General features: G+C 41.0%; 1 protein-coding gene across 5 annotated transcripts; it reads right to left on the minus strand.

Annotated features, from left to right (window-relative positions):
• Positions 1–7: 7 nt before the first annotated feature.
• On the minus strand, positions 8–14,973 carry rnpc3 (RNA-binding region (RNP1, RRM) containing 3). 5 transcript variants are annotated; one of them, XM_024374616.1, is made up of 16 exons: positions 14,902–14,973; positions 12,609–12,768; positions 10,341–10,388; positions 10,131–10,240; positions 9,950–10,039; positions 8,783–8,894; positions 5,946–6,014; positions 5,489–5,628; positions 5,015–5,140; positions 4,129–4,283; positions 2,308–2,487; positions 1,725–1,819; positions 1,500–1,558; positions 1,200–1,332; positions 889–964; positions 8–660 (listed from the first exon to the last, which is right to left on the minus strand). In XM_024374616.1, the coding sequence occupies exons 2-15, from the start codon at positions 12,762–12,764 to the stop codon at positions 893–895; spliced, it is 1,545 nt and encodes a 514-aa protein (XP_024230384.1). In that variant the 5' UTR covers positions 12,765–12,768; positions 14,902–14,973; the 3' UTR covers positions 8–660; positions 889–892. The 5 variants fall into 5 exon arrangements, with proteins under 5 accessions (XP_024230384.1, XP_024230383.1, XP_024230387.1 ...); XM_024374615.1 differs by having other exon boundaries at positions 12,609–12,814; XM_024374619.2 differs by lacking the exon at positions 14,902–14,973 and having other exon boundaries at positions 2,308–2,484; positions 12,609–12,814.
• Between the last annotated feature and the right edge of the window lie 1,756 nt (positions 14,974–16,729).

Genomic DNA, 16,729 nt, shown 5'->3' on the forward strand with positions numbered 1-16,729 from the left:
CTTACAGTGGACTAGAAGGCATTTATAGACAGACAATACATATATAAAATATATTTTATTTTTTAAAAAAACTGAAGAAATTATATTCCTAACGTGTTGTCTTCAGTTTGCAGAGGATTCCATCACCTGTAGTTCAGAACCAAACAGGGGAGATGTCAAAAATAGAATTTCACAGATTAAAAATACTACATCTCACAGCAACATTATTACATATATTTTTTTTATTATCAGGGGAGAAGAACATTTCAGATAAATAACACTGACTCCAGGCGCTACAATTTATGCAAGAATCAGTGTGTGTGAAGGATACAAACAGGTGTGTATTATGTCCCTCATCAGAAAAGAAAAACCCATAAGCCTGTATACTGTGATTTCTTTAAAAAAAGGTATGTTAGGCAGTTAGGTTATAACCTATCATTATAAAACTACTTGATTTCACTGGATATTAGAGCTATGCTTAATGTTTGGCGTTTTAACTACAAGATCATTTCCGAACGGCATGGTTGTCTATGGGTCTAATGTGTACCAAAGAGGAGGAAAACACAGGTATTGTGATGGTATGATGTGCTTTGGAAAGGATATGACAGAATCAGAAGGATACGAATGGTACTGACTGCTGGGCCACACTATCACCATGTAACTTCAACTTGACATCAATATCTTCAACAAAAAAATTTAAAGATACAGATAGTGTTTTAGATAAATATAGGGATCATGTTTTAGATACAGAACTATTATAATTTCACAAATAAATAGGCCTAATCTGAGAAGTTCAAGCGATCTTTGAATCAACACAGAATTTATATTTCAAGAGTTCCATTTCCCTTTTTCAAAAGTCGGTGAGACAACGTAATTTGGACCTAGAAGAGCAGAAGAACCCTTTCTCACCTGTTCATCGGGTTCGTTTGGGTCCTTTCTTGGGGTCCGGGGTGTCCGCTTTAGGTCTGGCAGACCTGGCAAACGACTGGAAGGTCTGAGTTAAGGTCTGAAAGAGTTCAAATATTGTACAGGAAGCATCACACAAACTGTGATCCACTAAGCGTAATATGCATCTCTGAAGAATTTCAAAACCAACCTAGCTTTATAACTGTTAACACTGTTGTGATGACCTTTTTTAAATGAACTAAACAAGTATATTCTTAATGATTGTTGAAAGTATATATTTGTCTGTTTTATAAGTGATTAGAAGTAAAGGATACGACGACGAGGGGCTTGTCATAGAGGACGTAACCATTGGTGTCTCTCAGGGCCTTCTCTGCACTCCTCTCACTTGGGAGACCAACGAATGCCTGGCCCTTCATACGACCCTCCTTCATCAGCACTATGTCAAACCTTAGGCAGAGACAAGGGAGAGGTTATTCTCACTGATACCTAGTCTACACATTCCCTATGTCAAACCTGGGGGAGAGAAGTGACGCAGATCATTCTCATGAAGATATCCTAAATATTTGATTGTGATTTGAAGCGCCGTACACTGCAAGAAATGTCTTCATACATACATATTTCTCTCTGCCTCAGATGAAACGTCGATGTATCGCCCATAGATGTATTTCAGATCCTGCAATACAGAGAACAAACAGCTACCATCAACATAGCCATCTTAACACCACATTGTACATGATTTGATGCAATTAGACGGTAGAAGCAGAAGACGAGAAGCAAATGTGTGTAAACTAAACATACATATTGAAAGTTTGTCAACTCTATAGTATAAAGGTACCTACTTTCTCTTCTACTGACTTGGCGATATTCTTCACGTAAAGTCTGCTGGTCGGCTCTCCAGGTTCATAATTTTTATACACGGACATCCTTTTTATCTCTGGTTTAAAAGAGGTAAGAGAAGAACCCAGTCAACCCCAGTCCTACTTCAATAAACACAGCTACAGAAGACCACGGGGGTGCCTCTACTAATCTGATGGCAATTCAAACCTTATTTCAATTCAAGGCCAAACATTGAGTCACTCCCTACAGTCAGAACACATTGCTACATTAAAAAGGCATGTTTGATCTCAACACCCCCATTTTCTTTTCCATTTGATCTTTATAAACAAGTGAGCTGGAACCAAACAGCCAGCCTGGCAGACCCATTGCCAACAACGCTTCACAACAGTTACAAATCCAGACACTACGCATTTCTCTCAGACTTTTCAAGTAATGGTGCCCTTTCAAACTTTGAAATGCTTAGAGTGGCGTCTGAGCTACCCAGACAGAGTGGTGTAGTGGTCTGGGTAAAGTGAGAAGTGTACTGTCTCTGTCTGTTGATCAAATGCTGTAGTAACAGACTAGTGATCTGGTAGGTAAGTGTACCGTCTCTGGACAGCCGTCCCTTATCCAGTTCCTTCCTGGAGATGACATCAGAGGGGACATCCTCGTCCTCATCACTGTCCTCCTCCAGTTGGGAGGCCTGGGCGGCAGGGTAGATCTTCCCAAAGCCCTCCCCTGGATCCTCCTCTGTAGTGGTGGTGGCCTGCATCTCCTCAGCTGCTACTGGGACAAATATGGGATTATTAGTCTCAAATGTCATGTTAAATTTGGCTTATGTAATAAACACATTGGAAATCTTATGTGTTTAGGCTGAACCAGTCTACTGTAATGAGTGGACAAGCTGCAATAAATGATACGTTTGTTAAAGCATTTGGTTGACTGCTACTGCTATGCGGACAGTTTTAAAACAGAGCATTCAGCAGGCACTGCTCCATGGAACTTTCACTTGAGGCTGAGGGAAAAAAGTATTTTGGAACTGTAGCCTGGAGGTTAACTCGGAGGTGCGCGCGCACACACACGCACACAAAATGATGAAGAGCAACGAGCTTATACAAATCCTCTGGAAACTTGTCACACACATCCAGCTTGCGCGTGCTCGCCCACCACGGCGGAACGCCAGGGCTGTTCTGATATGTTCTCAGTAGAGAACTAGATCCTTTTTTCAAATGATCCTCCTCATCACACCCCAACCCCCTTCACATAATTTAAAACGGGTTGTTTATCAGTGCCCCAAAACAAGACTAATCCAAAAACCAACCTGCCACAGTTTGTCTTCTATGCGTTAGACAATCTTTTGCCCTGGATTTGTTTAGATACGCGTTATTTCTCGGGAGTTGGGACGAGAGTGGATTCATGGGAAGAGGGTGGCTTATAAGAGACGGAAGATAAGACAAGCTGAGACAGCCAGTCAGGTGGCAGGTGACGACAACAGTGCCAAAAGATGACATTTCTTTAATCCTGATAGTGAAACACCTTCCTGCTTTGATAATTCTATAGTGCATTCTATAGAAGCCTTGAAATACAATATAGCATATCCTGTGATTCCTCTAGGGGTGCGGCAACTGATTGAAATTAATCCATGTATTGTAAACATGGAATCACAGATGTTCCAATTAAAATTCCTTTTACATAATTCTATGAGTACTCATTATTACCATTCAAAATGTGCTAAAATATGCTAAAGCTGTATTATAACCTTTGTGTGGCCTATAATATTATCTTCTCAATTTTTTAAGTTGACATGTTAAATTCCCCCTTGGAATTGTTCTTCCAAGTCTCAAGGAATAGAAGCTTCATCTAGGGGTAGCAGGTAGCCTAGAGGTTAAGAGCATTGGGGCAGTAACCGAAAGGTTGCTGGTTCCAATCCCCGAGCTGACTAGATGAAGAATCTGTCAATGTGCCCTTGAGCAAGGCACTTAACCCTAATTGCTCCTGTAAGACGCTCTGGATAAGAGTGTCTGCTAAATGATGCGCAAATGAACTTTTAACAAGGCACACCTGTTAATTTAAATGAATACCTCATGAAGCTGGTTGAGAGAATGCCAAGAGTATTCAAAGCTGTCATCAAGGCAAAGGGTGGCTACATTTACTACTATTATTCTACAATAAAGAATATAGAAAAACTCTTGAGTAGGTGTCCAAATTTTTGACTGGTACTGTAAATGACTTATGGATTCATTTTGAAATGGCACCCTATTCCCTATATAGTGCACTCCTTTTCACCAAAGCCAAATGTAGTGCACTATATAGGAAATAGGGTGCCATTTTGGATGTAACCTTAGACTACTGAAACTGTAGGTAGTTGGTGTGTTTCCCAGAGCTGTGCAGCCTGGCCCTGTGGCGAGTCCGAGTCGAAGGCCCTACCTTCAGCCTCCTTAGTGGGCTCCTGTGGCTGGGTGGAGTTTCCTCCTTCCAGTATGGCTGACACGTCTGCTGAAATGTGGAACTCAATCTTCTTCTGTCCGCAGGGCTGGGGCTGCTCAAACACATCTGATGGCTGCAAGATGGGCCCTGGAGCACTGAGACCACAAGAAAGCTAAAATACCCCACTAAACACCAGGGTCTGGTACAAGAAAGCTAAAATACCCCACTAAACACCAGGGTCTGGTACAAGAAAGCTAACATACCCCACTAAACACCAGGGTCTGGTACAAGAAAGCTAACATACCCCACTAAACACCAGGGTCTGGTACAAGAAAGCTAACATACCCCACTAAACACCAGGGTCTGGTACAAGAAAGCTAACATACCCCACTAAACACCAGGGTCTGGTACAAGAAAGCTAACATACCCCACTAAACACCAGGGTCTGGTACAAGAAAGCTAACATACCCCACTAAACACCAGGGTCTGGCAATGGGCACAGTAAACTGTATTTATCTGTGAATCTAGCTAGTTTATCTTTTTTTCTGGTCAGCTTGATATTTCCCAGGCCACTGAGTAGACTTAGGGAACATTTTAGGGTGCGTTTGTTGTATTTCTACTCTCTTCAAACTGAGTTTGTGGTCTGATCTGTTTTGGGGTTACACAAGGTGCAGGCAGATATCCAATATGCAGTCAAAGCCACATTGGCGGACTATTACAAGTGAGAAATGTCTGGAAGGCGGATAAATCCTTCACAGCTAGTAGTGTTGTCTGGCCCTTCAGACAGACAACCCTGTACATTTCAAACAGAAAACTGCATATTTTAAAGTTGAGAATAGATTAAGAAGAAAAGGGAGAGGGTTGATGTGCATGAGCGGCTGGGTACCTCTGAGATTCGGGCTTGGGGACAAAGAGAAGGTCCTTGAACTTGGGTTTCTTTCTCTTGGAGGACACTTTAGTTCTCAGAGGTCTCTTGCATGCTTGGTTGACCAGACCCATCAGGCGAATCATCCTGGAGAAGAAATCAACAAAAGAAAATAAAGGCAGCCTAGACATTCATGCCACTGTGCAAATGATGACTGCTCTAGAAATGGCACAGGGGAAATAGTGGTATACTGTGAAATATTGTCAGAATAATGTGACTCAACATTCATTGCAACAACCCATTTGGATATGCTCGAGCAAATTCCTAGCGGTGAAGAAAAAAAACACAGGTACAACACAAAAACGCCAAAATCTCATCTCTCTTGTAATCATTTGGCTTGAGACCAAAATGCATTGACGGGGGCAGCCTCTAAACTGACTTTATTGGTTGAAATTTCAATCAATCGCCAATAAAGTCGTGTGATTGGTCCCTCACCTCTCTTTGTCCTCGTCATCTCCACTCTCATACTCAGACCCCTCCTCGCTGGAGAGGTCTATCTCATCTGCTGGTAAGGGGGGGTAGTGGGGAGGATAGGGGGGCGGCATTGGTGGAGGGGGGGCAGGATGCATCTCATACTAAGGGTAGAAAGAGAGAGTATATTAATTGAGGCCTGAATTTACAAGATCTGCTACAGTACACAATCTTTCATACAATCACACACAAAGTTGTAACACTAGTCTACATCCACAGATGGGTTTGAAATCTAACTAGTGTATAATATACAGGTATTGGACAGTCTAGTTGTGACAATAATCTGGGTCTTTCGGAGTATGGTTCCCGTAATCTAGCTATTGAACAATCTATAGATTATTAATCTGTGTTCTAGAATATGAAATGAAGCTAGTATATAATCTACTAATCTGTGTGTTGGAGTGTGATCCGGTAATCTCACCATCGGAGGTCTTGCTGTGATGGGGCCGAACGGAGACGGTAGGTTCATCTTGTTCATCAGGTGAAGGACCTGTTGGATGACAACACACTGTACTGTAGCACCCAGACTACAATGCTCCACTTCTTAAAGGCTTAGCTAGCTGAAGCTCTGAATCAAATGATTTATTGTAAAACGTCTGGGCGGATTGGCGTGACTGTGCTAATATCACAAACACACACTAGCAGCCAGGCCCCCAGTGTCCGGTCTGGAGCGCGAAGTCACAAACTCTGCTAGGCGGCTAATGCGTAAATTATGATCGCCAGATCGGCCCCCCAAAAATTTGGGCTGCCGTTTTGGATTTCAAAGTTTGTTTATTATGATCGAGTTCAATCCCCACAGTGAATTATTTGAACGTTCAGTACAAATTTAAATATTTTATGAAACAGTGATCCATTCTGACTACTACATTTGTCATCATACATGCTGACACAAACAAATCACGAGTGAGTAGGCTTCGAGGAGACTATAGTTGACCCTCTGTCAGGATGAAACAATTACATCGACCATGATCCTTTGCTAGTTATGGCCACTTTCACCATGATCCTTAGAGATATTTTGGTGCCATTCAGCAATATGGCACAATTCAAATTGAAATACTTCTGGCTTCATGCGCCAATGGGAGTTTTCAATAGGAATACGTGGATGACATCAGCACTAGAGGTCGATCGATTAATCGGCATGGACAATTAATTAGGGTCGATTTCAAGTTTTCATAACAATCGGTAGTCTGCCTTTTTGGAATGCCGATTATGGCCGATTACATTGCAATCCACGAGGAGACTGCGTGGGCAGGCTGACCACCGGTTACGCGAGTGCAGCATCAAAAGAACCTTGTGGCAGCAAGGAGCCAAGGTAAGTTGCTAGCTAGCATTAAACTTACTTTATAAAAAACAATCTTCACATAATCACTCGTTAACTACACATGGTTGATGATATTACTAGGTTAACTAGCTTGTTCTGTGTTGCATATAATTAATGCAGTGCCTGTTAATTTATCATCGAATCGCAGCCTACTTCAACTACGCCAAACGGGTGATGATTTAACAAAAGCGTATTCGCGAAAAAAGCACAATCGTTGCAATAATGTACCTAACCATAAACATCAATGCCGTTCTTAAAATCAATACACGTATAATCTTTAAACCTGCATATGTAGTTAAAAGAAATTCAAGTTAGCAGGCAATATTAACTAGGGAAATGGTGTCACTTCTCATGCGTTCAGTGCAAGCAGAGTCAGGGTATATGCAGCAGTTTGGGCCGCCTGGCTTGTTGCGAACTGTTTGAACGGCCATTTATTCCTAACAAAGACTGTAATTAATTTGCCAGAATTTTACATAATTATGACATAACATTGAAGGTTGTGCAGCAAAATTTAGACTTAGGGCTGCCACCTGTTCAATAAAATACGGAACGGTTCCGTATTTCACTGAAAGAATAAGCGTTTTGTTTTCAAAATGAACGTTTCCGGATTTGACCATATTAATGACCAAAGGCTCATTTTTCTGTGTGTTTATTATCCTATAACTAAGTATATGATTTGATATAGCAGTCTGACTGAGTGGTGGAAGGCAGCAGCAGGCTCGCAAGCATTCATTCAAACAGCAGCTCTTAACAATGCTTAAAGCACAGCCCTGTTTATGACTTCAAGCCTATCAACTCCCGAGATTAGGCTGGCAATACTAAAGTGCCTATAAGAACATCCAATAGTCAAAGGTATATGAAATAGAAATGGTATAGAGAGAAATAGTCCTATAATAAACTACAACCTAAAATGTCTTAACTGGGAATATTGAAGACTCATGTTCTGAGCAAGGAACTTAAATGTTAGCTTTTTTACATGACAGATATTGCACTTTTACTTTTTTCTCCAACCCTGTTTTTGCATTATTTAAACCAAATTGAATATGTTTCACTATTTATCTGAGACTAAATTGATTTTATTTATGTATTATATTAAATTAAAATAAGTGTTAATTCAGTATTATTGTAATTGTCATTATTACACATGCAAACATACATATACACACATACATATATATATTTAAAAAATTGCCAGATTAATCGGTATCGGCATTTTTTTGGCCCTCCAATAATCGGTACTGGCATTGAAAAGTCATAATCGGTCGACCTCTAATCAGCATTATCACCAGCTACTGGTTTTGACATCTATGCTAGCAACACAAACACACTGTCATTGTGACCTCAGCTCCATATGCAACACAGATTGCAAGGAGAGCATATGTCTGCAACATTTACCCATGGAACTATATAGTGGGTGAGGTACTGATTGAGGAGAGTGCCTGCATTGTTAGGACAATAGCCTGCTCTTCCACAACACACTAGCGCCACCAAGAGACCATTATGAGCTACTGCAAATGTGAATAGTTCCCACAGAGTAAGAAGGGCAGCCCAGCAGCATGGAGGCAAATGTTAAACCCTTTACTCATGCCTCCCACTTAGTCTTAATATTAAAATTTGCAACGCACCCTCAATTGTAATTTCCAAGGCAAATGTTTTCTGTTAGATCTTTAAAGTGTGTTGGATGTGGTCAAAAAAAACACAAGGGATAACTTTTTTTTTTTTAATGTTCTAAGTCAATTTGGACCTCTTATAACAATATATAAATGTTATTTTGTTAACACAATTGTTTTTCTCTAAGGTTAAAAGGAGGACATCTAACTGTGGAATAGATAAAAGCAGAGATATGAGGAATAATATATATTTGAATAAATACATTTCCCAGCATGATTTCTGAAATAAACCAACACAGAAGGAGTCACTTTGCAGGATGTACTCACTTGAACGTAAAAGTTTGGTACGCTCAGAAGGGCATGTGTTATGTTTGTCAGAATCCCATTCGAAGGAGGTGGATATAAATATTTCAGACTGGGATTTGATTGAAATTTCAACCTGCAGCAAATGAGGGACAAAAAAGGCAACAGGAAAGAGAATAATTAGCACATAAAACATGTCAAGCGCTACCTACAAACGTACGGTCTCCCAACACGCAAAAATAATACCAGAAACAATATATGTCTAAATAATGGGGCCGCATAAATACGTAAGCAGGCAACCGAGGTTTAGTAGCGGGCTTTGGCTGCCTTTCTCCTTAACAACCTGCACAGCATGCGCCTGAAATACACTCAATATCACACTTCCTCTTCAGGGACGTTGGGAACAGTATGCCATCTCAGCATCTATTCAAGGTCTGTTCTCATGTAATGACTAAGGTCCGAGCTTAGGCTAGGCCCTGTTCTGTGCTGGGCCAGCCATAGAGGCTGAAACTCATTCAATTCAAAGTCTATTTACACTCAGGGTATGGGGGGCTTTTAATTTTAAAAAGCCATTACCTGCATTAAAAATTATACTTTGTAACTGAATGTGCAGGGAACATGAACTCAATGGGCCGCTTTCCTGGAATAAGCCTATTCCTGGACTAAAAAACACTTTCAGTATAGGACTGAGAAACCGTCCCTAAAGCACAACTTGCTGCAAGTCTTGCTTTCGGCTTACTGGAGCTTCAAAGCCAAGTAATTACAAAAAATGACTGTACATATGCATTTCATCCAACAACGATTATGCACATACCCTCAAATAACTGACAGACAAATCAACCTCCAATGTGTGTGATGTGTAGGATAGGTGACTTCTCATAGTGGCATGACACCTTACACCTCAGCCCTGAGTGTCTTTATCAAAGGCCACCTGGTGCCACCAACTGGCAGCGGCAGATGGCCTGCCACTGCTAATGTCACTGCCGAGCACCAAGCCACAGACCTGACCTGCCACTGCTGATGTGCTCAGCCACAGACCTGAGACCTGGGGTTATAATTGGACATGAGAATGCTGACAGCTCCTCATTGGAGATTCCGGCCGAGTCTTAGTCAGTCTCCCCCCAGGCAGCACACACGCACACACACACACAGCATCAGTCTCAAGACACACACATGCACGCACACAATTACCCGAGTTTGGGTGCAGTGCCAGTCTCTATTAGTGGTATACTCGGTTGTGTCACTTCCTTTTTCTTCTTCACATCTTTGCCATCTGTTGCACTGAGAAAAATAAAGGGTTTAATACACACTAGACAAGTTTTGCTTTACAATTGAACATATTTGACTGCCTCACCTAGTTGAAGTAAATTACCTGTCTGACACAGGTGGGTCTTTCAGCACTGTCACATGTTCCTGGTCTTTGGCAAACTCCACCACCAGGGTATGGTTGAGGATCTGTAGCTGGTGAAGCCTGCTCAGAGCCTGCAGGACAGGGGAGAGAATACAGGTTTTACTAGAACACTAATTTACATCATGTAATATAATAATGAACTGCTACTGAAGGCAGAAACAATTAGCCTACCTTTGCTGCAGACTTTTCACTCGCAAATGTTGCAAAGGCTGTGTGTCTCTGGAGGTATAAGGATTGAATTGCATTAGCACGGGAACCGCTAAAGCAGTCATTGTGACTGTTCATGATTTTGTAGTTATTTATTACTCTGCCATTTAAGTCAATATCCACCCTTGACTTTTCCTAAATAAGTCTAAACACACCGTTGGTGCTAAAATCTTAATATCATAAAAAGAAATAGAGCCAGAACCAGTTTGAGGAGGACAAGTCATTTTTTTGTATTGTTTTCCCCACTGCCTCTCCTTCTCTGATAATCACACCAATAATTGCCTCAAAACTGAATCTAAACTATACCAAAATGAATTTCACACAAAAGTATGTGGACACTCCTTCAAATTAGTGGATTTGGCTATTTCAGCCACACCCGTTGCTAACAGGTGTATAACGTCGAGCACACAGCCATGCAATCTCCATAGACAAACACTAACAGTAGAATAGCCTTACGGAAGAGCTCAGTGACTTTCAACATGGCACATCATAGGATGCCACCTTTCCAACAAGTCAGTTCATCAAATTTCTGCCCTTCTAGAGCTGCTCCGGTCAACTGTTAGCGCTGTTATTGTCAAGTGGAAACGTCTAGGAGAAACAACGGCTCAGCCGCGTAGTGGTAGGCCACACAAGCTCACAGAACGGGATCGCCAAGTGCTGAAGTGCGTAAAAATCGTTTGTCCTCAGTTGCAACACTCCCTACCGAGTTCCAAACTGCCTCTGGAAGCAACGCCAGGACAAGAACTGTTCGTCGGGAGCCTAAGATCACCATGCGCAATGCCAACAGTCAGCTGGAGTAGTGTAAGCTCGCCGCCATTGGACTCTGGAGAAGTGGAAATGCATTCTCCAGTATGAAGGGGAGAAAAGGGGAGAATGGGTGAGTTGATGAGCGAGGGGAAGCGAACGATGCATAATTATGTCATCACCAATTATTGTACTGATCCATTCTAATCTTAAAATGGTATGTACCCTACTTCAGTCCACTAAATAAAAGCAGTCTTATCAGTCTACTCTGGCCATACTTGGAGTAGGCTACACAGTTATAGTAGGCGGAATTGTACATGCTGAACGGCTTTCAATATCTGTGAAAATATCTACATCGGGCAGCAGGTGAGCGAATGTCGGAGTCCATGAACAAAGTGAGAGGCAAGCTCCTTCCCGCTGCGCATAATAAGGCACCCCGGCACAGCCGTACAACGGTGCCAAAGAATGACAAGACAACGGGAACACAAAGAGAAAACCGGAGACTATTATGCACTACAACCAAACAAAAGTATGTCAAAGTGTGTCAAGGAAGTGAAAGTTACGAAATTTGTGTCAACTGTTAGGACAAGGGATAACAGCTAAATGAAATCCAAATGATGCCATTGCCTGAAGATGTACACAATACAAGCACGTAGCTGACAATTGACTATTTTTGACTGCCATCATATCGACACATTAATTATAATGCAATTATTACATTTGTGCCGAGTTTCACTATTTATCAAGGCAACTTTGCACATATAGGCTATGAAATATATAAATTACACTGTTACAATGCTGCAGTCAGAATGAGTGCTCATTAGCTTGAAGGTGGTCCATCGAGGCCCAGCGGTTTTGAATGAATGTACAATTGTTGTAAAAAAAAAAGAATAATAATAAAGGTTTTTTTTCACCTTTATTTAACCAGGTAGGCTAGTTGAGAACAAGTTCTCATTTACAACTGCGACCTGGCCAAGATAAAGCAAAGCAGTGCGACACAAAGAACAACACAGTTACACATGGGATAAACAAACATGCAGTCAATAATACAATAGAAAAGGCCTATATACAGTGTGTGCAAATAAGGGAGGTAAGGCAATAAATAGGCCATAGTGGCGAGATAATTACAATGTAGCAATTAAACACTGGAGTGATAGATGTGCAGAAGATGAGTGTGCAAGTAGAGATACAGGGGTGCAAAGGAGCAAAATAAATCAAATAAATAACAGTATGGGGGATGAGGCAGTTGGATGGGCTATGTACAGGTGCAGTGATCTGTGAGCTGCTGACAGCTGGTGCTTAAAGTTAGTGAGGGAGATATGAGTCTCCAGCTTCAGTGATGTATTAAATGTGCTATTGGATTGTGTTTTTTGATGTCATGTTGTTTTGTTGTCATGATGGTGTTGTTTATGGTGAAAAATCTACTGTTTTAAGACAGTAGCCACCTACGACTGAAGATACGGCAGTGGGCTACATGGTCTGACCTACCAGTACTCCTTTATCAGAGAACACTCTGACTCCCACGGCACCAAAGTACTTGAGTAGATCCTGCTTCTCATCCCTGGACAGGTCAGCAGGGAGATGGCGGATGATCAGAGTTCTACTTTTCCTCGACTGGACCAACTCCTCGTCCTCACCCGCCATAGCGCTTTCAGAGACAGATCAGAATATGTTGACTAACCCGGTAACATTACCTGGGGATAGAAAAAGAAAGCTAACGAGCTACGAGACTTAATGTTACTGTTGAGGGAGGGTTGAATGCAATATGGTGGCTTGCAAGTATGCATCTGCAATGGTGTGAACCTCTTGTCTCCATTACTTTATCTGTAGTGATTTATAGGAACTGGGCTTTTACCTACCCTGTGTTCCAGATCAGAGTGCAGATAAAGAAGAATCAATGACAAGGCTGGGAAATAACCTACATTATTGAGAGACTAACCTGTGCTGGCTAGCTAGTTGCTGTTGTGTACAGTTAACTGTCAAAATAGAGGAAACGCCAACATAAAGTGTGTTATTAATATGGTGTTGGGCCACGAGCCAGAAAAGATTCAATGTGCCTAGGCATAAACTCTACAAATGTCAGGGACTCTTATTGGAGGGATGCGACACTATTCTTCCACAAGAAATTCCATCATTTGGTGTTTTGTTGGAAAACGCCGTCTCAGGCACATCTCAAGAATCTCCCAGAAGTGTTCATTTGGGTTGAGATTTGGTGACTGAGATCGTCAAACCATTCAGTGACCTGTGGATGGGGGCATAGCCATGGTAGCAAAAACGAATGACCAAAATAATGACCTGTACAGCATTTTAATACATGACCCTAAGCATGATGTATGTTAATTGCTTAAAGGAAAACTCGACCCATAAACTACCGTCTGGTATTCGTTCATTAGTCCATTGTCGATATAGTACCAAAATGTTTTGCATGTCAGCATTCAAGAGATATAGCTTTCAAAAACAGAAACACAGCTGGAATGACGTTTCAGCATAATATGACGCAAAACGCAGCATCATATGTGTATGCGACCAATACAATTGTATTTGAAAACGCAGCATCATATGATGCAAAATGCATCATACCAACTGTATTCTTAAAGTTATAGATCTTAAATGGAATTTTCCTTTAAACAACTCAATAACCACACCTGTGTGGAAGAACCTGCTTTCAATAGACCTTATATGTACTTTGGTGACTTTGTTTACATACTCATCTCATATGTATATACTGTACTCGATACCATCTACTGTATCTTGCCTAAGCTGCTCTGTACCATCACTCATTCATATCTTTATGTACATATTCTTTATCCCCTTACACTGTGTATAAGACAGTCGTTTTTTTGTGGAATTTAGTTAGATTACTTGATGGATTATTACTGCATTGTCGGAACTAGAAGCACAAGCATTTCGCTACACTCGCATTAACATCTGCTAACCACGTGTATCTGACAAATAAAATTTGATTTGGTATTCCTCATTTACTCAAGCGTTAACATTATATTGGCAGGGTATAATTTGTGGAACGTTCCAACGGGAATCTGTTCCAAAAACTTCGTAAAGTACAAGGTTGCCAACAAACAACGCATACAAAGTAGCATGACCAATTCACCTAGCTAACTAGCTGCAGAATAGGCATCAACTAACCACGTCGCTTATTCTTAACGTTTGTCCATAGACTACCAGAGTGAGGACAAACATTTTTCGGAATATACGTTGGGAGTGAAAAACGTAATTAAAAAGCCCACGGCCTACGTTACCGGGTATCTTATTCTGCCGCTATACAACTTTGTATGCGTTGTTTGTTGGCAGCCTTGTTATTTACGACGTTTTTGCAACAGATTCCTGTTCGAGCGTTCCACAAATTATCCCCACCCGTTAACGTTACCTATACATTGATCAGCGAAATGAAACCAGCTAGTTCATCCTCTGAAATCCTCCCGGCCTGCCAAACAAAACCCACACCGGTATGATATCCAACATATCAAAGATGTATTTGGTTATTCCTTTCTGATAGCTAATATCCCACAGCGTCCAGACACAGACCTAACATTTTGTCGATTAACTCAATTCAGACTCCGAGGCAAGTACAGTAGGTAGCTAGCTAGATAGCTATTGGACCTGCATCAGCTAGACAAGCTGATATTTGTAACTAGCGTTTAATTCACATTCTCCACCATTTAATGTCGTACATGTTGCTATAACATTACAACAAGTCATTCAATGAGTAGCTCATTGTAATGAAGTAAATTTATGAATTTAAAGAACTGTTTTTGCCACATACCTGCTAGCTAATATAGGTTTTCTTGCAGCCAGGAGCGCATGCGAACCACTTCCGACCAAAATGATCGATGATTGGATGTTTACATATTTGACCGCCTACCAAGCATTCAAAGTCTGTTGGTTAAGCAGGATGTCCATCACTAGGATTATTTACTTGAGTGTATCGCTTTCCTTTCACCAGTAGAGGTCAACATTATCAATAAAATAGTCAGGTCCCTAAAGTTGATGAACTATGAGAAATTAGAGGTTTTAGTTTGAAACCCATTGCACAAAGCACATCACAGTATTGTAGGTATACTCACCGTTTTATTTGTCTTTAATTGTCTAGAGATACTACCAAGAAGACACAGACAACTGAAAGTAAATTTTATTACTTAGTTGGTCTGGGTAATGAGGAACAACAACCCCTGAAACTATTGTAGACAAGACAATGAATCCAGTATTAATATATATTTCCTCAACTACCCCAGTTGTCCTAAGTACCACAGTGTATTGTCCGCAGTGGCTCTCTCTCTCAGGGGCCTGTATAGTTGGCATTTGGCCAAGTAAAATTGTCAACTTTTGTCACTCATTCATTCCAGGCCAAACTAGTTTCCTGTGTCACACTTCATCTTTCATAGAGGCAAGCTTCTAGAGACAGTTTTGAAAATGCCTCTCAAACAGTTGGTTACTATCTGGGATGTTATAATGTATGATAATGTATTCTGAAATATGACGAAAAATAACTCATCAGATAACATCATCACAGAAGTTCCTTACTGTCACATACTCATATCTCATTGCAAATTAGGGCATATAAATCTACAGTTACACAACCCACTGACCAGTTAGTGACCAGTCCCACCAGAGGACATTAATCCAAGATCTCCTCTATGTTCTCAAGTCTCAAGGAGCTTCCAAATTCCTGTGCAAATGAAGCCTTTATTTGAGGACAACACGGGGCATTCCTCTAGGGGGGAAACAATGCCCCCTTTCACCCTGGCTCCCTCTGAAATTTCACAGGTGAGGGGAGGAACGGTATACTTTTTTCCCATCCCAGGACTACGCACTCAGCCCAAGCCCCTGGTAGAGGTTGGGTGGAATTTTATGGGAGAGGGAGATAGAGAAGGAGACATAGATAGAGAGTGAGGGAGAGGAGATAGAGAGAGAGAGAGATAAAGCCCTTGAATTGAATTGAATTGAGAGAGAGACATTCTCACAGTGACCATCAAGGATTTATTTGTAAAATATATTTTACAGTGATTAGAGCAATATCACTTTACAGTAGAAAATTCAAATGCATTTTGTCTCAAATCATACATGGAACTGACAGATGGATAGCCCTGAGATTTGGGATTTGTGTTCGGTGCAGTGTAAATGTACAGTTGAAGTTGGAAGTTTACATACACTTAGGTTGGAGTCGTTAAACATGGTTTTTCAACCACTCCACAAATTTCTTGTTAAAAAACTATAGTTTTGGCAAGTCGGTTAGGACATCTACTTTGTGCATGACACAAGTCATTTTTACAACAATTGTTTACAGACAATTTACTGTATCACAATTCCAGTGGGTCAGAAGTTTACATACTCCAAGTTGACTGTGCCTTTAAACAGCTTGGAAAAGTCCAGAAAATTATGTCATGGCTTTAGAAGCTTCTGGTGGGCTATTTGACATAATGTGAGTCAATTGGAGGTGTACCTGTGGATGTATTTCAAGGCCTACCTTCAAACTCAGTGCCTGTTTGCTTGACGTCATGGGAAAATCAAAATAAATCAGCCAAGACTTCAGAAAATAAATTGTAGACTTCCACAAGTCTGGTTCATCATTGGGAGCAATTTCCAAACGCCTG

Source organism: Oncorhynchus tshawytscha, linkage group LG16 (assembly GCF_018296145.1).
Source record: "Oncorhynchus tshawytscha isolate Ot180627B linkage group LG16, Otsh_v2.0, whole genome shotgun sequence".
In the NCBI taxonomy this organism is placed as follows: Eukaryota; Metazoa; Chordata; class Actinopteri; order Salmoniformes; family Salmonidae; genus Oncorhynchus; species Oncorhynchus tshawytscha.